Below are 21,955 nucleotides of genomic sequence, written 5' to 3'. Positions count from 1 at the left end.
CCACTAGGGGGCAATGCTCTGCCCATCTGGGATGTTGCTCTGTTGCAACCGGAGCTATTCTAGCACCTGAGGCAGAAGCCATGGAGCCATCCTCAGTGCCCAGGCCAACTTTGCTCCAATGGAGCCTTGGCTGCCAGAGGGGAAGAGAGAGATAGAGAAAGAAGAGGGGGAAGGGTGGAGAAGCAGATGGGCACTTCTCTGTGTGCCCTGGCTGAGAATTGAACCCAGGACATCCACATGCTGGGCCAATGCTCTACCACTGAGTCAACTGGCCAGGGCTATGTGATTCGTTTTGAGTATCCCACTGCCCCCAGGAATAGAAAGATATTTCCTTTTGTGTATCACCATAAAATAATTGAAAAGAATATCATTTCTTCAATTCAGTTGATTTTGAAAAAGCATTTAAAATTCTACATCTATTCTTTTTTTTCTTTTTTCTTTTTTTTTTTTTTTTTGACAGAGAGAGGGACAAACAGGAAAGGGGAGAGATGAGAAGCATCAATTCTTTGTTGCAGCTCCTTAATCGTTCAGTGATTGCTTTCTCATATGTACCTTGACTAGGGGGCTATAGCAGAGCGAGTGACCCCTTGCTCAAGTCAGCGACCATGGGATCATGTGTATGATCCCAAGCTCAAGCCAGCAACCCTGCGCTCAAGCTGGATGAGCCTGTACTCAAGCTGGCGACCTCAAGATTTCAAACCTGGGTCCTCGGCATCCCAGTCCGACACTCTTTCCACTGCGCCACCTCCTGATCAGGCTACATTTATTCTTGATAAAATATGATTATTTGCTTTAACATGATAAAATCTTTGTATGTGTGTGTTTATGTGTGTATCTATTTCCAAAAGCAATTTTACCAAGCAAATGAATGAAAGACTAATCAGTTCAAACAAAGAAAGACATAGTGATGCAAAAAAATTGGTGAGTTCAGGGAAGTAATTTTTTTTATATATATAATTTGAGTGGAGTTCATAAAGGGAGGTAATTGTTAAGAAGAACTTCATATTGACTTAAAATCAATATATGATATTTATGAGAGGAACTATTTAATTGATTGGAGTTAAGCAAGGACTTAAGCAAGGTATAATGTTTTTAAAAGCTCTGAGAATATAGTCTTTGAAAATTTTGTGATTGCTTATTTTAATGTCCATGAGCTGCCTTTAATTCATGAATTAGTTCTGAAGTCATTAGGCAAGGTGAAAGTAATGCCTAATTAAAAGTAGCCTTGATAACCCTTTAAATTTACTATAAACAGAATAAAATTATGCTGTCGTCACTAAATTCTTTTTAGTGTTTTCACAGCAATGAAATATCAATAGATGTATTTCTCAGTTGAGTACCAGGTAAAAAATACAGTCCCTGTCCTTTTTCTCCTTTGACTTTTGTTTGGAAATCTTTTCCCACCCTATCCTAGTCTTGGTTCCTCAGGGACAAAGTAGGGACTCCATCTTCCTGTTGCAGGATTGTCCACACCAGTCATCACAGTAAACTTTTTTGGGCACAATGATTGATTCAGAAGTAGGTAAGAAATCTCAGTTGACCCAGTTAAACAACCTCTTGTGGCTCCCACAAGAGAAGAGGGTGGGGACTGTGGCCACCCTGTGGTTACAAAGGGCTGCAGCTTGTGAGTTATAAAGTGATTGAAAGAGGCTGATCAGAAATTGGATGGCAAGTCATAGCACCATATGTAGATGACTGGCTCATTGTTTGAGTGCATTGTGGGTAATCCTAAGTGGCTTGGTTTAGCTGGGTGCAGTTTTCTGCGTCCACTTAGTATCTGATCAACAACTGAAGAGACTGCTTATTTTAAATAAGGTTTTATTGGAAAACATTCTGCTGGCTTATCTGGCTGCTTTCCTTCCACAATGGCATAGCTGAGTATTTGTAACACAGACCATAAAATGTTTACTATCTAGCCCTGTGCAAAAAATTTGTTGATTCCCAATCTGCTGCTTTCAGCAGATGAAATCATGCATAAGCAAATGCAAAATTCATGCTATGTTCAAATTGTCCCCTAGTATATCAGTCACTTTGTAACAAACTTGCATTTTTAAAACAAATATAGCCATTCTGTCTGTACATGAAATCTAAGACTATAGCCAGTGTCTGGAGAGCAGAGCAAGGCTTACAAATGGAGAGACACTTTTCTGAAGCCATTTGAACCCTCTGAATCTTTCTTTGCTTAAATAAGACCAACCCTTAAGTATTTTCAGTTGTATGAGCCAATTATTTTATGTTTAATCCAGTTTGAGTAGCGTTTTCAATCACTTTTAGTGATGGAATTCAGATAGTACAGAGAACACATCGCATTAGTATGGTTCATTTGTTACATGTAATGAACCAATAGTGATACATAGTTATTATCTAAGGTCTACACTTTATTTGAATCTTTAGTTTCTACCTAATGTTTTTGGGTTTCTTTTTCCATTCCAGGGTACCAATTACCTTTAGTCATTATTTCTCCTTGGACTGTTTGTGTTTGTGAAAGTTTCTCAGATTTTCTATCATTTTGATGACCTCCATAGTTTTTTTTTTTTGTTTTTTTGTTTGTGTGTGTGTGTGTTTTTGACAGAGTCAGAGAGAGGGACAGATAGAGACAGACAGTGGGAAGGGAGAGAGATAAGAAACATCAGTTCTTTGTTGCGGCATCTTAGTTGTTCATAGATTGTTTTCTCATATGTGCCTTGATTGGGGGACTACAGCAGAGCGAGTGACCCCTTGCTCAAGCCAGCGACCTTAGACTTCAAGCCAGTGACCTTGGGCTTCAAGCCAGTGACCATGGGGTCATGTCTATGATCCCATGCTCAAGCCAGCGACCCCACACTCAAGCTGATGAGCCTGTGCTCAAGCCAGAGGAGTCCATGCTTAAGCTGACGACCTCAGGGTATCGAACCTGGGTCTTCTGCATCCCAGTTCAACGCTCTATCCACTGCGCCACCACCTGGTCAGGCTCCATAGTTTTGACTTGTATTGGTAGGTTATTTTTCAGAATGCCCTTCAGTTTGAGTTTGTCTTTCTCATGGTTAGATGGGTTATGGGGTTTTTGGGAAGGGTGCTGCTGCAATTCTCTTTTAAAAATTACTTCTTGAACAAGCATGGACAAGATAAGGTAAATGGAGAAGTTCTTACCATCAAGATTTTTATAATTTTTTTTTTTTGTATTCTTCCGAAGCTAGAAACGGGGAGAGACAGACAGACTCCTGCATGCACCCGACTGGGATCCACCTGGCACGCCCACCAGGGGGCGTCGCTCTGCCGCGACCAGAGCCACTCTAGCGCCTGGGGCAGAGGCCAAGGAGCCATCCCCAGCGCCCGGGCCATCTTTGCTCCAATGGAGCCTCGGCTGCGGAAGGGGAAGAGAGACAGAGAGGAAGGAGAGGGGGAGGGGTGGAGAAGCAGATGGGCGCTTCTCCTGTGTGCCCCGGCCGGGAATCGAACCCGGAACTTCTACATGCCAGGCCGACGCTCTACCACTGAGCCCACCGGCCAGGGCCAAGGTTTTTATAATTTTTATTTAAAATCATGTAAATCACATATGCACCTTTCTCCCACAAAACTAGAGTAAATAGTCTCATTGTCTAAGTCTTTCTGCTCTCCTTTAGTGCCTCATCTTATCTGTATTGTGTCTTCATGTAAGATTCATCATTTTGGCTCTCATTGAGCACCATATTGTACTTGAAAGAAATCTTTTTGAATGACTTATGTAGCATTATGAAAATGTGGCACTATTAAAAATGTCTGCAACATAAATTTTAATTCAGTTAAGGGAGAACTGTCATATTTTTAGGAGCTTTAGTCTAATATTTATGTTTCAATAATGCAGAATTCATTTAATGCAGGTAAGATAAGGCACAGTATTTTTGACATGTTTTGGAATCTGTTAATTAGGGTTCTGATGATGCCATGATGACATCTTGTACTCTTGGATCAGTCATTTTTCTCCTTTACTATCATATCACTCACTGCTGGTTCCAGGAAATTTTAGTACATATTACATGTTGTCATTTGCCTTTGGCAAGTAATCCTGACAAATTGGAGGATTAAAATTTAGGTGCTATAGTTGGTAAACTACATCCTTTGTGTCAGATAAAGTATCTCCTAGGCTAGGGTATTGTTCTGGTTTAGCTGAGGCAATGATTTTGTACTTTCAATGAAATGTGTTTCCTTGAGCATAGCAGCATGCTAGTGCCTTTGATATTGGAGAAGCTTAGGTTTTTGCAGTTGAAATAGGTTGCTTACAGGTTCCCAAAGTCTCATCTCCCTCTGTCTCGCCAAAGAAAAAGTCTAGTCTTGTCTTCAGTATGCCCAGTGTAAAGATGTGTGAGAGGAAGGGAGGCAGAGAGACGGACTCCCATAAACGCCCAGACCAGGATCCACCCAGCAAGCCCACTAGGTGATACTCTGCCAGTCTGGAGCGTTGCTCTGTTGTTCAGCAACCAAGCTCTTAGTGCCTGAGGCAGAAGCCATGGAGCCATCTGGGGCCAACTCGCTCCAGTCAAGCCATGACTGCAGGAGGAGATGAATGAGAGAAAGAAAGAGAGAGAGAAGCAAGAGAGGGCAAGGGGGAGAAGCAGATGGGAGCTTCTCCTGTGTTCCCTGACTGGAAATCAAATCTGGGACATCCACACACCAGGCTGATTCTCTACCACTGAGCCAACTTGCCAGGGCCTGCCCAGTATAAAGATTAAAGCCCAGATATTCTGTGCCATAGTCTAGTCCAGGAACTGCTCAAAGCTTGTACTGGGAGATGGTCTGGCTGTCAGCCCATGCAGCATGGCTGCAGACATGGCTAGCATGTTTTCCTCTGCAGGAATGTGGAGAGAAGGGCAAAAAGGGCAAAGGGCCAGATCTCTGTTAAACCCGTGTTTACATATTTGGGAGGGGGCTGGGAAGAACTAGCTTACCTTTTAAGCTAACCAATTAGTTTCTGGACCTTCCAGTATTTCATGCTCCCTGTCCAGTTTTGACTTCCATTGTACATGTCCTAAAACGGAAGAATTTTCCTTCTTGCTTGCCCCCAGTACCAGAAGGCAGTGCCTTGGGGAAACTCCTCCCACACCTGAGTCTGGAGGGCAAAGGGTACAGTGGACTTCTGAGGGCACAGTGGATTCCTGAAATGTGTAGTTGGGCCTATGAATGTTTTCAGCCTTTTAGCAAATTAAGCTAAAATGGGATATTGCAGCTTCCTATTGAAGCAGGTCCTCCAGTTTTATTAAACTTTAATATCTTGACTCCTTCATTTGATTACCTTGTTTTCCCCTTAATAACTAGCTAACTGCCTATGCTAACACCTTGGGGGACATTCCTATATTCATTCATTCATTCATTCATTTCTTCTCTCCCTCCCTCCTTCCCTCCTTCTCTCCTTCCCTCCTTCCCTCTCCCTCCCTCCCTCCCTCCCTCCCTCCCTCCCTCCCTCCCTCCCTCCTTTCTTTCTTTCTTTCTTTCTTTCTTTCTTTCTTTCTTTCTTTCTTTCTTTCTTTCTTTCTTTTTAAAAATATTTCCATTTATTTGAGAGAGAAAGTAAGAGATGAGGGGGGCAAAGAGAGAAAGAGAGGCATCAACTCATTATTTCACTTAGTTGTGCACTCAATGATTGCTCCTCGTATGAGCCCTGGTCAGGCTCCTCTTATGAGCACTGGTGACCCTGGGGTCGAGCCAGTGACCCCAGTATCAAGCTGGCTACCTTAGGATCTGTGGGGATTAAATGGGGACCTCCGTGCTCTGGGCCAATACTCTATCCACTGCACCACAGGCCAGGGCTTGGGGGACATACCTTAATTATCCTATATCTCAATTTGTATTCTTCAGATTTCAAGCAGAACTACGAAGTGAGTCAAAACATTTGAGACTTAGACAAATGAAAACTCAGATTCTTTAAGTATACTGTATTTTGTTTGAAATGTTTTATAATGAAATACAAACTTTTGGTGGGATTTATAGAATCATATTAAGACATAATATATATTTTTGGGCACAACTAGGTAATATTCAGATGAAAATATAATTTGAGATCTAAATTAGTCATATTTGGTAGCCCAAATAAGGTTTGTTCTTTATATGTAGAAGGAGCAATTTTTTAGTCTCCAATTTAAAATCTTATCACCTTCTTGTAAATATTCTGGGTCACAAATATTTAAGTACATGTTATTTAAGCACACATATAGAAGTACATAATATGTAAAGGAATTTTGTAGGGCATTTTGTATCGGCAGACCTTGCTCTAATTGCCACTTGGATTGTTTATAGTTGTGCTATGTTGTGTACTGTAGTAGTTTTAACATTCTACTGTGGTAGTCATATAAGCATTTAAAATAAATATCAGTGGAGAAATAACTGTAAATTACAATGATGTAAATTAAGCAATATGGTTTGCAGTAGTGTAAAATGATATTGGTATAGCCTTCATAAAAATAATTTGCCCCCATAGACCCAAGAATTGCAAAATAAAAAAGTTACGAGTGCATGGTGATTTTTTTTTCTTTCAGATTGTCAGAGCTCTCTGCTAAGAAAATACAACTTCAGTCCTGACATGCCAAGGTTGTGAGTTCGATCCTCAGTCATGGCACATACAAAAATCAAATAATGAATGCATAAATGAGTGGAACAACAAATTGATATTTCTGTCTTACTCTTTCTTCCTTCCTCTCTCTCTCTAAAAATTAATAATAAAAAAAATTTAAAAAGCCAGAAAATATAACTTCCCACACACATGTAAATTACAAACACCATGGTTTTGCTTTTGTTTCCCACAGTAAAGGCCTTATTTGTACAGTAAGCCAGGCAACTAGGTAGAGGTTCAAGTTCATAGTAACGTTACTATTTTCTTTCATTCAAGCCTTGTATTAACCACATACAGCTAATGAACAACCCTTCCATACCTGAATTGATCACTTCTGAGTTATTGGATTAAAAATGGCTATCCAATTTTAATACTTTTCATTTAGGAATGCTATTTCTTTTACTTGAATTATTGATCATTTCAGAAAGTAAAAACATAGCGTTTTAGGGCTTAATTTTTGGGCTTGTCTTTTCTTCTATAAATGCCTAATTATTATACAGCTGAGCTGTTTGATGAGTATGATTAACAGAAGAACCTCTAATTCAGATTCTGGGATGTGGTCTCTGTGTGGGGGTGGGAGAACCTGTAGTTTTTAAAGCAACTCAAGTGATTTCCAGTTAAGGGTAGGAGCCAGGCTTAGCATCTTTCTTACATACAGCTTGAGAAACTCCCAGCTTTTGTTTTACATGGAAGGCACTGAGACAAGCAGGGCATACATAGCCATTCTGTTGTGTTAGATGCCTAGTGTTTTTTATGGTAGTAATTTTATTCTGTAGTAAGAATGGAAAGAGCATTGGATCTATAAAGGCATGGATAGTAAATATTGGCATTGGTTTTAAAACATTTTTACAGTGTTTTTGCTATAATATGTATTTCCCAAAAATCTTGTGGTTTTATAAATCACGCACTAAAAATAAAAGGTCTTGTAAAAACAGTATTGCACAAATAACTCAAAATCTATCAGCTTTGTATCCAGAGCACTAACAAAAACAGTAGCTGTCCTAATAACTGTGGACCCTGTGAAAGCATTACCTGCCAGGGACTCGTGATGGCTAAATGGATTCAAATTTAAAAAACAGAACCTAGGAACCATATCTGTATGGGGGCTCTCGTGCAAACTGTACTAAAGGGAGAAGCCTGCACTCAGCTGCCTGCTTCCTGCACTGAACTGCCTGCCTGTACTGTGAGCCTGAGATATGAGCCAGCCCTTATAAAGAGGTTCCTGCAATTGTATTTCAACCAATAGGACTGAGCCTTTCCTTGGAAAATTGGAGCTGTGCAGCTAATAACTCCATCAACACCTTCATCAACCAATCAGAGCTGCTCTATTCTGACAGTCAGGACAGTGCCTTTTGGACCAATCAACTGTAAGGATTTGGAGTCTGTGGATGAGGACAAACCAATCAGGGGCCAGGGGAGGGGGACTTCTGTCAATATAAGTCAGCTCCCCTCTGGCTCAGAGAGTGCACTTTCCCTTTCCACCTAAGAATGAAGACTGTTTTCTTGCTTGGAGCTGAAGCACTGAAGATGAAACACCAAAGATGTCTCACTAGACTAGAGCAGAGCAGACCAGTCCAACATGGAGCAGAGGGGAGCAGCAGTGCTGTCTAGCCCAAGAGGGGCCTCCTCACAGCTGTGCGGTTTCACAGCCATGCTACTTCGTAATGGAACTGTAGCAGTATTGAGCTCTTCCACAGCTGTACTGTGCTACAGTTGATCTGTTTGCACTGTAAGAGAGAGAGGAACCTGAACTTCTAGAGTGTAGTTTACTGACTTACGAGTAGTTGGTTTCCATGAGATCTTCTAACTTTGAGATTGTTTGAATCTCTTAAACTTCTATAAGTGCTAATGGTTGTCTCAAGTTATGTTCTCAGAAGTATTTCTCTGGCCATTCATGCTTTTTAGCAGTGAATAGCTACTGGCAAGATTCTTCTTTACTGTCTGTCATAGGCACCTGCACCAGATATTCAATGAGGCAAATATTCATAATTTCAGAGATGATAGCTTAACAAAAATGTCTGCAACAGAGTGGGATTGTCCCATGTTGATTCATTCCCAGGGGCTATCAGATCATCATGTCACTTGGTGTCATTGTATCCCCGGTGTCATTTTCAGAATGTTTTGAGGAAGAGTATTGGTATCCTTATTGACATCCTCAGACATTCTAGTTAATGTTTTATGTCTGTTTCATCTGTGAGTTTTTAAGGAGTTACACAAAGTGTACTTTTTGCCATCTTCCTTTTTCCTTCTGTTTGTCCATAGCTGACCAGAGACTTCATTTCTTCCCCTTCTTCCTCCCTTCCAATTCCTTCTTAAAAATAGCTGCTTTTTTGTGCTGCTGGTTTCAAGTAAACTAAGTTCTAATTAAATTTTTTTTTTTACCTTAAAGTTTGAAGGCTCAACAAGCTTGACAGTCTCAAAGATAATTTGCTTTTTAAATCAAAATAAATCTCTAAGTAGATTATGAGTCATTGTTACTAATGAGTATGTGCATGAACCTGAACTTTCTGGGGGAAGAAAAAAGAGGATTGCGAATCTCTTTTAAAGCCACACTTGAAGAAACAGCCTTAGTTTTTTTCTTTGGAAAACAGTGCTGCAAGTGGCCATACTTTTTTCATTGTATACTCATTTCCTGGAATGTGTTGCTCCTGGTTGTTTTTTGTTTGTTTTTTAATTTATTTTTTAATTAAGCTCTTTAATGGAAAACTATATATTGAAAATTTATAATGAATTCTCAATGCTTTCTCTTCTTTTAAAAGTTTAGTTTCCTAATGTCTGTATTTTAAATATAAAATTCCTACCCGTCCCTTGGTTTAATTTCTTTTTGTCACTTGTCCTTTGCTTTGAAATATGTCAGGTTGTTTGAATATAGTAAACTGCTGTATCAGTATAAGGTGATATTTTTGTTATTGGCTAGTTGGTTGATGCTGGCAGAAAAACGAGTACACAGTGAATTGTCTTGTCCATTTGTTTATATAAAAACTCCTTGCTAGGCCCTGGCCAGTTGGCTCAGTGGTAGAGCATCGGCCTGGCATACAGGAGTCCCGGGTTCGATTCCCGGCCAGGGCACACAGGAGAAGCGCCCATCTGCTTCTCCACCCCTCCCCCTCTCCTTCTTCTCTGTCTCTCTCTTCTCCTCCCGCAGCTGAGGCTCCATTGGAGCAAAGTTGGCCCGGGCTCTGAGGATGGCTCCATGGCCTCTGCCCCAGGCGCTAGAATGGCTCTGGATGCAACAGAACGACGCCCCAAATGGGCAGAGCATCACCCCCTGGTGGGTGTGCCAGGTGGATCCCGGTCAGGCACATGCGGGAGTCTGTCTGACTGCCTCCCCGTTTCCAACTTCAGAAAAATACAAAAAAAAACCTCAAAAAACAAACAAACAAAAAACAACTCCTTGCTAGTTTGTAGATATACTATAGTTCATATTTGTAGAATCTTTGACTGTTTTAACTATTCTTTGAGTTGTAGATTCTGATACACTGACCAAATACTAAGTATTTTCTTGGGGTTAGTGGGGAGGAGATTTTTCAAGTTTTCCTTGGCAAATCTTTGACACTTGGTACTAACATTTTGGATTTCAAGTTTATGAAAGTTTATTAATATTTATCCCTCTGTGCTACATTATATCCTGAATCCATGTTTTCTCAGATATGTAGCCCATTATAGATAAGTCTTTGACCTCCTGATTCCTACAGCCATTTAATCTCAAATGTTTGACTGGAACTAAGTTTAGTGTACTAGAATGGGATTAACTTGCATTTCAACTTTTTTCAGGTAATTGATCATTTACTCTGGGATATCAATTGTTTCTTCTTCCTTCTCAAGTAGAATTGATTTATTATAATGTTTCAGTCTTCTACTTTAAGGATAGTCCATAGTTCACGCAGCTTTCATGTTCTTCTAAAATAGTAGGAACTAATTAGTGGCAAACATCCTGGGTAGCTTCTTAGTATTAGTCATAGATTGTTCAGATGTGTGCAGGTATTGCGACTGTCCTTAGTAGATTGTGTAGGAGGACACAGAAATGTCATAGATAGCAGTGGAGCGTACAGGAGCCCACTTGGGTTAGAAGTCACACAACACTTGAAATCTCTTAATATGCTGTACCATGGATGGCTGCCCACTTTAACTTGGTTGAGTCATTGCAAGATTCTCTATGGCCCTTTGGTTACTTTTTTCTATTTTCCATCTTTTTATCATTTTGCTGTTTATTTGATTAATATATTTTTTTAGAAGGCTGATAGATAAGGCAGAAAGCATCAAACTAAGCATTCAATACAGCTTTTCAGAATTAATACCTGTAAAGGAACTATGACAGCTAGTGGAACCTATAAAACAACACTATTGGGATATAATCAGCAAGATGCAGAATGTTAGAAATTATATAGGACCTGGTTTCTTCAACAAATGTATGACAGAAAAAGGACAAGGAACCCTTACATCACAAGAGACTTCAGAGATCTATTACCTAAAATATTATGTGTGGACTTTCTGATTTAAACAAACTAAGAATTAAAAAAAAAAGATTGCTGGAAGTTGGAAAACTTTGTACACTGACTATTTGTGACATTAAGGGATTATTGGTTATTTATTTATTTTTAGAGAGAGAGAGAGGGGAAGGAAAGAAGGGAGGGAGGAAGAGAGAGAGAAAGAAATATTGATTTGTTGTTCCACTTATTTATGCATTTATTGGTTGAATCTTATATATGCCCTGATTGGGGACTGAACCCACAACCTTGGTGTATCGGGACAATGCTCTAACCAGCTGAGCTAGCCAGCCAGAGCCATTGGTTAATATCTTTTTTTAATTTTTTTTATTTACAGAGACAGAGAGAGAGTCAGAGAGAGGAACAGACAGGGACAGATAGGAACGGAGAGAGATGAGAAGTATCAATCATCAGTTTTTTGTTGAGACACCTTAGTTGTTCATAGATTGCTTTCTCATATGTGCCTTGACCGAGGCCCTTCAGCAGACCGAGTAACCCCTTGCTCGAGCCAGTGACCTTGGGTCCAAACTGGTGAGCTTTGCTCAAACCAGATGAGCCCGTGCTCAAGCTGGCGAGCTCAGGGTCTCAAACTTGGATCCTCCACATCCCAGTTTGATGCTTTATCCACTGCGCCACCACCTTGTCAGGCCATTGGTTAATATCTTTAAGTGAGATAATGATATTTTAATAATTTAAAGAATTGTGATTTCTCATTTAAAGGAGTTTAACTTTTGGTAGATCTAAAACCTAGATTCATGAAATATCCTTAGTTATACCTTCTGTTTCTGTCAACATCTATTGTTTATAAATACTGTTACATAGGCAATTTATAAGTAATGTTTCATTTGATGACTTTGATTGCAATATAGACATAGTTATTCTGTTCAGATGAGAAAATTGAAATTCAAACTTTTTTTTTTTTGATGTTCAATGATTTTGGAACTTTATTTGCCTAATGTGCTCCAAGGGTATCCCACTTGTGTTACCTTAACACCTCAGAATGTTGGTGTCGACCTCATACACCACTTTGCCAGCCACAATCCCGCAGGTGGTCTTGTAGACCAATGTTGTTCAACCTTTTTACACTTGGGAACTGGTGAGAGTAGAATTATTTCGGGGACCGCTAAGGTAGAAGTCACCCTTTGCATAAGCAAATTTGATTATGATCATTGGATCTATAATCTTTATGCAACATCAGGGTAGTTAAACTCTTTTATGGACAGGCAGGAAATTTCTGCTGGACCAGTTTATGGACTGGCGGTTGAAAAACAGTTGTAGATGGACTACATGGAGTGGCTGTTGTCCAGAGCATCATCAAGGTCAAAGTGCTCCCCTTCTTCTAGCAGGTGGTGGTAGATAATGATCTCAGCCTCCAGCTTGACCTTGATATTCAGAGGGCCTCATACTCCTGGGCCTTGCGCTGCCCCTCTGCCTGGCTCTGGGCCAGCTCTGACTCCAAGTGCAGCAGGATGCTGTTGAGCTGTTCCATCTGCATGACATAGCGTGTCTCCACTCCCTCCGGCTGTTCTCCCAATTGACCTTCAGATTTCTCATCGAGTCCAGGTCGATCTCTAAGGACTGGATCGTACCTCAGCTCTGTGTCATCTCAGCAGTTTCTATTCTAAGGGGTGTGTGAGGTGACCCCTGTGGTGCTTTCCTCAGTCTGCTGGGACCAGTACTTGTCTAGATCATCTCGGTTCTCTAAGTTAGTTCATCATACTGCGCCCGAATGACTGAGGTCCTGAGATTTGGGGACATCCAGCTTCGTGGTCAACCCAGAGTTGGCAGTCTGGTTTTGTAGACTTGACTTCCTCCTGTGGTTCTTCATGAAGAGCAGCTCCTCCTGAGAGCCTTGATCTCTGTCTGTCTTCAGCTGTAGCCGCATGATATTGGTGTCATCGGTGACCTTTTGGAGCCCATGGATATCACTCTCGGTAGACTGGTGCATGGCCAGCTCCGTCTCATACTTGATTCTGAGTCATCAACAGCAAGATGGGCATTATTCACAGAACTTACAAAGAAATGAGCTGTCAGATCCTTGATAGTCTTGAAGTAATGCCCCCAGTCTCTGACCAGGGGTCCATTTATCTCCATCTTGGATTTTGCTCTCCAGTCTCCAGTTATTGGCCTCCAGGCTCCTCACCCTCTCTAGGAAGGAGGCCAGGCTGTCATTCAGGCATCGCATACTGTTCCTCTCTCTCTGGATGCCCTGGATGCCCTCAGACCTGCAGTGATCCCCATGGCCAGGCTCCTAGTTCCTCTTTCACCCTGGATGCTGGTGGGGTGGGACATGGAGATCAGGAACCCGAGTCCCAGCGCCTGTATAGACGGCGGGCCCTGCTGTTGGCTGGCCGGCTGGGCTAATGGTTAGGCAACTGCACAGAGCCTAGGGTGCAGTATTTGGTGGAGAAGCTGGAGCGGGTGATGAGAAGCTCCTGTTGTTCAGGGAGGAAGGCAAGAGGCCGAGACTGAGGTTCAGGCCCCTGATCAAACCTGAGAGATGTTAAGTAAATGAAGGTAATAAGTGGCACAGAAGGAATTTGAATCATTTGAGCTTCATTAAATAAAAAAAATCTACCATTATTTATAAAATGAGAACCATGGATACTCAAAACTACTACTGTTGTTCTCAATTACTTTGTATGTTTAACTTGAATACTACTCATAGTGAAACAATAGCTAATGCATTACATACCAGTAAGCAGCAAGTTAGTTTCTAAACCTGCTTATCTTACCACAAGGAAATAGTAACACCACTTGAAGATTCTGGATTGAAACCTAAAAAGAAAAAGTTAGCCTTATTATTTTGTCTGTTCTGTTTGAGACATCATAAAATGTGCTTTGCATTCATTTTATCTTTGGAAAATGTCAGATGAAAAGCACTACAGATAATAACATTAATGTCTGGCTCTAGCAAAATCAGAAGAAATAGGCAGATATTCAATTCCTAACTAATGTGCCCTTCAAATTTAAATATAAGTCTGTATGTTTTTACAGAGCTACCTGTATTAACTTCATTTTACTTATCTATTTTATTCTTCAAAAGTTTCTTATTATTTTTGAATTGATAATAAAATTTACCAGAACAAATTTTTATTACAAAAGATAATGGGAAAAAATGCTTGTTTCCTTTAGTAAATTTAAATGAACAGGTAGAAACTTAGTTCTCCTTTCTAGGAAAATAAAACTGAAGAATTACTGATACTAGTATTATTATTATTATTATTATTATTATTTTATGTTGTTACTATTCACAACTTGAAAATAAAAGAATGAATGCTAGTCAGCTTCCCTGGTTTACATTTGTCTTAAAACATGTTCATTTGTAACTTGAACTTCTGTGATATGCCTTGAAAATTTAAAGCAGGAAACAAAATCATATAGAAATCCGGAGACTTCATCAGTACATCTGGACAGATGTTTGCTTGCAGTCTTTGGTCTCTAAAACCTTTCTCCACACATAGCATTGGTTGCACTTTTTTGTAGGCACAGTTCTGGCAAGTAATGAGAGCCTGGTTAATGCACAGAACTTTTACAAATTCTGTAGTTGGAGAACTTGTTCTTTTCATTTAGATGGAATCTGGCATTTTTTAAGGCCAACGCTTTATTTTCACTGGTCTTTCTTCCCCCACTTTCTGTGGTGCTCTTTGCACCGTAGTTCCCTGTATCTGCAGTGATAACAGCACTATTCACATTTTTTCACATTTTTTGCATACCATTCTTCCACGATGGTTCACTTAGCTGCAGAAGCAGCGGCAGCTTGAAAACATCAATCAGAAACATATTTATTTTAAATTAGAATGATATATCTCAGATTCATGTTTAGATTCTATTACTTGAGGATGGGGTGGGTGATATGAGAAGAATGCTTATAATTTTATAAGTAGTTGAATGTTCTCTAAAACTTTAAGTAGTTATTGTTGACTCCAATTCTTGCCATCCTCTGTGGGTGATCCCAGGAGCAGGCAGAATAAGATAAGTAGCATGCTGCTAAAACTACTTCAGTCTCAAATAACTATATAGTGGAATGAGCTATCCAGGTAAGGATACCAGTGGGTAAAATGGTAGATTAAAACATTCAATTTATTGACATTTTTCAAGTAGTTTGTTTGGAGAAATGCTATTAAGTTTATGTAACACCCTGGCCCGAGTTGTACAAGTATGCAGGTTTAGTCCAACCTATTTATTTAGTCCTAATTTACCCCTTAAGTGATTTCATCCTAGTCCCTCCCAGACCTCTACCCCAGATCATCCACTGAGATGTAGTCTAGTTGATCATTTGATTACTCCCCTGTTTATTATTTATGAAGTTTATACCTAGCATTTTTTTGCAGTGTTATTAACATTAGGAGGAGGTCCAGTCACAGTGGTAACCAGAGTACTGTATATACATACAGTTGAGTTTCTGCCAAGACCATAATTTACTAGCCCTACATTTATAAAAGTTGTAGCCTGCTTGTTCTATAGCTCACTGACTATAGCATATTCAATCAAAACTCTAACTCAGGAAATATTTCCTTTTTTGTTTGTTTTATTTTGTGACAGAGACAGAGAGAGACAGAAGGGGGACAGACAGGGACAGACAGGAAGGGAGAGAGATGAGAAGCGTTAGTTCTTCGTTGCGGCACCTTAGTTGTTCAATAATTGCTTTCTTATACATGCCTTGACTGGAGGGCTACAGCAGACTGAGTAACCCCTTCTCAAGTCAATGACCTTGGGTTCAAGCTGGTGAGCTGTGCTCAAACCAGATAATCTTGTGCTCAAGCCAGCTAACTCCCTCAGGGTCTCCAACCTAGGTCCTCTGGGTTCCAGTCCTATGGTCTATCCATTGTGCCACTGCCTGGTCAGGCCAGGAATATTTCCTTTATTTGAACAATATTTCTTTCATTATCTTTTTAAGACCTTTTACCAAATCAGTTATGGCATAATTAATACTTAATTTTCTTTCCTTCTTTCTTTCTTTCTTTCTTTCTTTCTTTCTTTCTTTCTCTCTCTCTCTCTCTCTCTCTCTCTCTTCCTCCCTCCCTCCCTCCCTCCCTCCCTCCCTCCCTCCCTTCTTTCTCTCTCTCTCTCTCTCTCTCTTTCTCTCTTTCTCTATTTCCCTCCCTCCAGGAAGGAGATAGTGAGACAGACTTCCACATACACCCCACTGGGAACCACCGAAGAACCCTGTCTGGGGTCAAAGTGCTTGCTGCTGAGCTACTTTTATAGTACCTGAGGCTGATGCTCTCTTGTGGAGCTATCCTCAGCACTGAGGGTTATGCTTGAACCAATCAAGCCTCTGGCTGTGGGAGGGAAGGAGGGAGAGAAAGGGGAGAGGGAGTAGGAGAGAAGCAGATGGTCAATTCTCCTGTGTGCCCTGATTGGGAATGGAACCTGGGATGTTCATATGCCAGGCCAACACTTTATTCACTGAGCTACCATACACCTAATTCTTAACTTTCAATACTATACTTTTACATTGATTAACTGTGGTCTACTCCTTTCCTTTAGTTTTATAGATATATACAATAGAATACTACTCAGCTGTAGAAATGATGACATATTGCCATTTTCAACAACATGGATGGAACTTGAGAACATTATACTGAGTGAAATAAGTAAATCAGGAAAAGCTAAACACTACATGATTTCACACATAGGTAGGATATAAAACTGAGACGGACATAGATAAAAGTGAAGTGATTATCAGGGGGAGGGGTTTATGGAGGATGGGGGTGGAGAAAGGGAGTAAAGAGGGACAAATATAAGGTGACAGAAAATGATTTGACTTTGGGTGATGGGTACACAGCACAATCAATAGTTCAAATGCTATAGAAATGTTTATCTGAAACCTGTTCTCATGTAGATCAATGTCATCCCATTAAATTTTTCTAAATAAAATTTAAAAAAATTTACTCTTGGTCATTCAAAAAAAATATTGTTTTAGTATTGAATGGTCACTTAAAAACATGACTGATTTTGCTAAATTTTATTTATTACTTTTTGCCAGTGTTTTCATTTAACTACCACATGTAGACATTACATTTTTGAGGCCTTTAACTCATTGCTGGAGGAATTATAACTTGTTTCAGACTTTACTTTTATGTGCTAAGAATTTTATAGTTTTGATTTATTTTACCTGTAGATTGAAAGCAAAAATGAGTACTCTCTCAGACCAGTGATAATTTCCTTAGGTCTCTGGAATCTAATGTGTGTGATAATGCAAGTGTTTCTGTTAGGTTATTTATTGAGTCAGCCAGTGGAATGCTGAAGCTAATACAACCTGCTTGTTGTATGTGTCCATAACTAGGTAGTTGTATGAGTTGTCCTCTGTAGCCTCTGACTATTTTAATTTCATTTGGTAGATTATGTTCTTTTTCTCCCCCTTGCATAAGAGCACCTTGAGACTCCCGAGTGCTGTAGCAGAGTATTACTGGATTGGATTTTGTGAACTTTTGAAAGGGAAACAGTGAAAGAAAGTGATGTGGCTTATGAATTTGACAGTAAGCAGATACAGTCTCTGCACTTACAGACATAGCATGGACCTTAGATTTCTTTAAATAAGATGCAAATACCATAGATTTTGGTTCTTCCTAGGTTGGGATGGGAAATATGCAGAGAAGGGATTAAAGTCATATTTACTCCTGATGATCAGGTTGTAAGCCAGTCACGTGGCCTTCAGGAACAGCATTGCTCCTCGAACTTCCTAGCTTCAGTGATTGGATTAGCTCTGTTTCCTTCCTGCCTTTTGCTATTCAGTACCTTTTGCTTGTGCTAGATTTTCTTTCTCTCCCTTCCTTCCTTCCTTCCTTCCTTCCTTCCTTCCTTCCTTCCTTCCTTCCTTCCTTCCTTCCTTCCTCTCTCTCTCTCTCTCTCTCTCTCTCTCTCTTTCTCCTTCCTCCCTCCCTCCCTCTCTCCCTCCCTTCTTTCTTTCTTTTTTTAACATTTTATTTATTCATTTTGGAGAGAGAGAGAGAGAGAAAGAAATGGGGAGGAACAGGAAGCAGCAACTTCCTTTTGTGCCTTGACCAGGCAAGACCAGGGTTCTGAACCACGGACTTAGGTGTTCCAGGTCCATGTTTTATCCACTGTGCCACTACAAATCAGGCCTGTGCTAGATTTTTATTAGCTACTGAGGAAGGGAAAAGAAAATGGACCACATGTTGATTTTGAAGTTAAAAACAATCTTTAAAACTTTTCATAGCAGAGTCAACACTGTGAAACAAGTCTTGGAAGGTCTGTCTTGGTGAATATGTCAGATTGGTGGGAGGGATCAGTGAGATTGCCCTGTGTTCTGCATAAAAATAGTGCTTATAGTCTACTTTTTGTGTTTGAATGGGCTTGAGGAAGGGAGGTGAAGCAACCACCATAATGAAAGCAAAAGAAATGATTTAAAAGGAAAAGTAAATAGGGTTAATAGAAATGTATTAAAAAAGTTAAAATTGTTTGTAAGAAAAAGAAGACGTAGATACTTAAAATAACATTTAAAAGTCTTGTTATTTACTGAGGGACATAAAAGATTACATTTAAAATTATTTATTTATTTTTGCAAGGGTTGTATATACATGATTTGGTGAAAAACTGTTTCTCATTCCTCTTCTTCTGCTGTATTTTTTCCTTTGGGAACAGCTATTACTGGTGCTGTCTTTCTGTGGATATTCTGCACACAGGTAGTCATGCATATTTCTTTCTCTTTGACAATGTGAATTGCAGCATTTCATATGTACTATACCTTTACCTCTCTTTTCTTTGCCTTAAAGTCTGCCTTAAGGTTTGTTCAATATTACAACTAATAGGGTTGTTTTGTGTTTCTCACTCAGCTGCATAGCATTCCATTCTATGGATATGTAGTCCATAATTTAATTATCTAGTTTTCTGTTATAATGGGCAAATTAGGTTGTATTCACTATTCTATTTTGTGATTATAAAGTATACTACAGTGAATACTTCTGTTCATCTCTCTCTTTTTTTTTTTTTTTTACAGAGACAGAGAGAAAGTCAGATAGAGGGACAGACAGATAGGAACGGAGAGAGATGAGAATCATCAATCATCAGTTTTTTGTTGTGGCTTTAGTTTGTCATTGATTGCTTTCTCATTTGTGCCTTGACTATGGGGCTACAGCAGACCTAGTAACACCTTGCTCAAGCCAGTGACCTTGGGTCTGTTAATCCAAATTCGGAGGGACCCGAAATATGGAAGACAGGAGCAAGGTCCGTCGTTTACACATTAAAGCTTTATTGTCTAGCTTGGCCAAGCGGCGGGAACTCCGACAGAAATCTGACGGAGAGCGCGCTGGTCCTTTGTTCTACTTAGTTTTTATAGTTTTGTAAGGGGGAAGTACAGAAGCAAAAATTGCAATTAGGAGCCCCTTACCGCTATTGGCTATAGTCATATGTCCTTTAACATGATAGGACCATGTTCAATTTGCAAACCATACATCATTTTGGAGAAAACAAAATTTACAAGTCAACACAATGGTAGAAAGATATCTCTTTACATATTAAAAGGCCTTCCTATATTTTCTAGTGTTCATCCGCCATCTCTCTGTCCAGAGTCAGAGGTATTAACCACATGCATTTCCTTAAGAGAGGTAGTTTCCTGGGGACAAATGCCCGCAAATGGCTCATAGTTATAAGAAAAGGTTTTTTTTGGCTTTTCCCTTCCTGCACCTGGCTAGCCATTCACCCCTTTCCCCACAGGTGTGGTGGAATGTCAGGGAATCTATGCTTTCCTTCCCTTTTCATTTATAATACAATGGCAAGAGCCATCCTGGTTATGCCAATCACACAGTACAGAGACTATTCTCACAATTTCTCTGCACACCTTAACCCAAATTAATAAAATGTTCTCCAAGCCTCCTAAAATATTAATATTAATTCTGTAGCCTTTTGGTACTTTAAAACATCTGAAGGTGAAATGGCCCAGTGGCTCCTCAGGTCCAAGCTGATGAGCTTTGTTCAAACCAGATGAGCCTGTGCTCAAACTGGCAACCTCGGGGTCTTGAACCTGGGTCCTCCACATCCCAGTCCGATGCTCTATCCACTGCGCCACCGCCTGGTCAGGACTGTTCATCTCTTACTTCCACATGTGAAAATAATATAATTTCCTAGAAGGGGAATTGCTGGGCCAAAAATATTTATATGCATTTTAATTTTGGTAGATTTTGGAAAATTGCCTTGCACAGAGGTTCTATACCATTTTATATTCCCACCAACAGTGTATATTTATTTTCCCACACTTTGCATCAAACAGTTTGTTAGAACTTTATAAATCTTTGCCTGATAGATTAAAAAAGGCATCTTTTATTTTTTATTTGTTTGTATTTTACCAAAGTGAGAAGGGGGGGAGGCAGGCAGACAGACTCCAGAATGCCCACCAGGGAGTGGTGCTCTGCCCCTCTGGGGCATTACTCTGCTGCAATCAGAGCCATTCTAGCACCTGAGGCGGAGGCCATGGAGCCATCTTTAGCGCCCGGGCCATCTTTGCTCCAATGGAGTCTTGGCTATGGGAGGGGAAGAGAGAGACAGAGAGGAAGGAGAGGGGGAAGGTTGAAGAAGCAGATGGGCGCTTCTCCTGTGTGCCCTGGTCAGGAATTGAACCTGGGACTTTCACATACAGGGCCTACGCTCTACAACTGAGCCAACTGGCCAGGGCAAAAGGCATCTTATTATGGTTTTTTTTTTTTTTTTGCATTTCTATTTATGAGTGAAATTAAATACTTATTATATTTTAAAGTTTCTTTATATTTTCTATTATCAGTCTGTTCATGCTCTTTGCCTGTTTATCTTTTGGGTTGTTAAATCTCACATGTATGTAGGAACCCTCTATATGTGAAAGAAATTAACCCTTTGTAATATCTTGCAAATACTATTGTCTCAGTTATTTACTTTGAGATGGCTCATATATATGTGAGTATATGTATATGTACACACACATATAGTTTGGGGAAGATTTAAACTTTTTTAAAATTTATAAATATATCAGTTTTTTATGATTTCAGTGCATTTAAAATTATACTTAGAAAGGAGTTTCCCACTGTGAGATGGTAAAGCTTTCCTGTGATTTTCTTTTATGGTTTTTTTTTTACATTTCAACCTTTGATCCATTGGGAATTAATTTTGATGGATAGCATGAAGGAGGGATCAAATTCTACCTCTAAAGAATCTTTGGAATATGATATGGGATTTATGGCATAGAGCAGTCTCAATAAATTTCCTTCAATTAAAAAAATGATTATTCAGGCCAAAATATGGTATGGATTTGTCTTGAGTGGAAATTGTTCCACTAATTTGCAAGGTACCTTTGTGTAAATTGTTCAGGAATTTTTTCCAAATTTGCTGCTATCAATAACTGTTTGTTTTCTAAATGTATTCCTGTGCTTGACAAGGAATTTTGGCTTCTAGCATAAATATATTTAATAACCACAGTCAGTAGACTAAAATTATATAGAGTTTGGAAGTAGCAAGATTAAAATAGTAACACGTTATATAAGTTATAATTTTGTAGGCAGGAAAAAAAGTATAAATAATGTCAGCTAGAAGGTTCATTTTCCTTATTTTCAAGTATAAAAATTGAAGGATATCTCTTAAAAATTTTTTTTTTACCTGGTCAGATTTAATAGAAACCCAGGGCTCAGTAGTTGCTGCTGCTCATTTAAAAGACAGAGATACCTGTGAATATCTGACATGTCAGTGGATGGTACCAACACGGCCGTTCTCTAAGTAACAGTTGTGTTGTTGCAAATGGTATGGATGGCATACTTTTTGCTCAATCCCCGGACAGTCATTTTACTGCTACTATTGATGTGTGTAGTTTAAAGTATGTGTAAAAATGGTGCATGCTTTGGCCCTGGCCGGTTGGATCAGTGGTAGAGCGTCGGCCTGGCGTGCAGGAGTCCTGGGTTCAATTCCTGGCTAGGGCACA

General features: G+C 39.7%; 1 protein-coding gene and 2 pseudogenes across 2 annotated transcripts in view; 1 reads left to right on the top strand and 2 right to left on the bottom strand.

Moving 5' to 3' along the window:
- ARHGAP32 (Rho GTPase activating protein 32) overlaps positions 1-21,955 on the top strand; it is a 394,792-nt gene that overhangs the window by 112,163 nt on the left and 260,674 nt on the right. Inside the window, exon 2 of one of the 2 annotated variants that reach the window (XM_066259723.1) lies at positions 6,489-6,543. The exons of the other annotated variant lie outside the window; for it this stretch is intronic. Coding sequence (XP_066115820.1) covers positions 6,533-6,543 — 11 coding nt within the window. The 5' untranslated portion in view covers positions 6,489-6,532. The remainder of the gene's footprint in view (positions 1-6,488; positions 6,544-21,955) is intronic. 2 annotated transcript variants of the gene reach the window in all.
- On the bottom strand, positions 12,297-13,341 carry LOC136323819 (keratin, type I cytoskeletal 18 pseudogene; annotated as a pseudogene).
- On the bottom strand, positions 14,450-14,768 carry LOC136323784 (cysteine-rich PDZ-binding protein pseudogene; annotated as a pseudogene).

Source organism: Saccopteryx bilineata, chromosome 2 (assembly GCF_036850765.1).
Source record: "Saccopteryx bilineata isolate mSacBil1 chromosome 2, mSacBil1_pri_phased_curated, whole genome shotgun sequence".
Classification (NCBI taxonomy): Eukaryota; Metazoa; Chordata; class Mammalia; order Chiroptera; family Emballonuridae; genus Saccopteryx; species Saccopteryx bilineata.
Note: the sequence above shows the minus strand (reverse complement) of the source record. Positions and strands in the feature narration are given on the sequence as shown.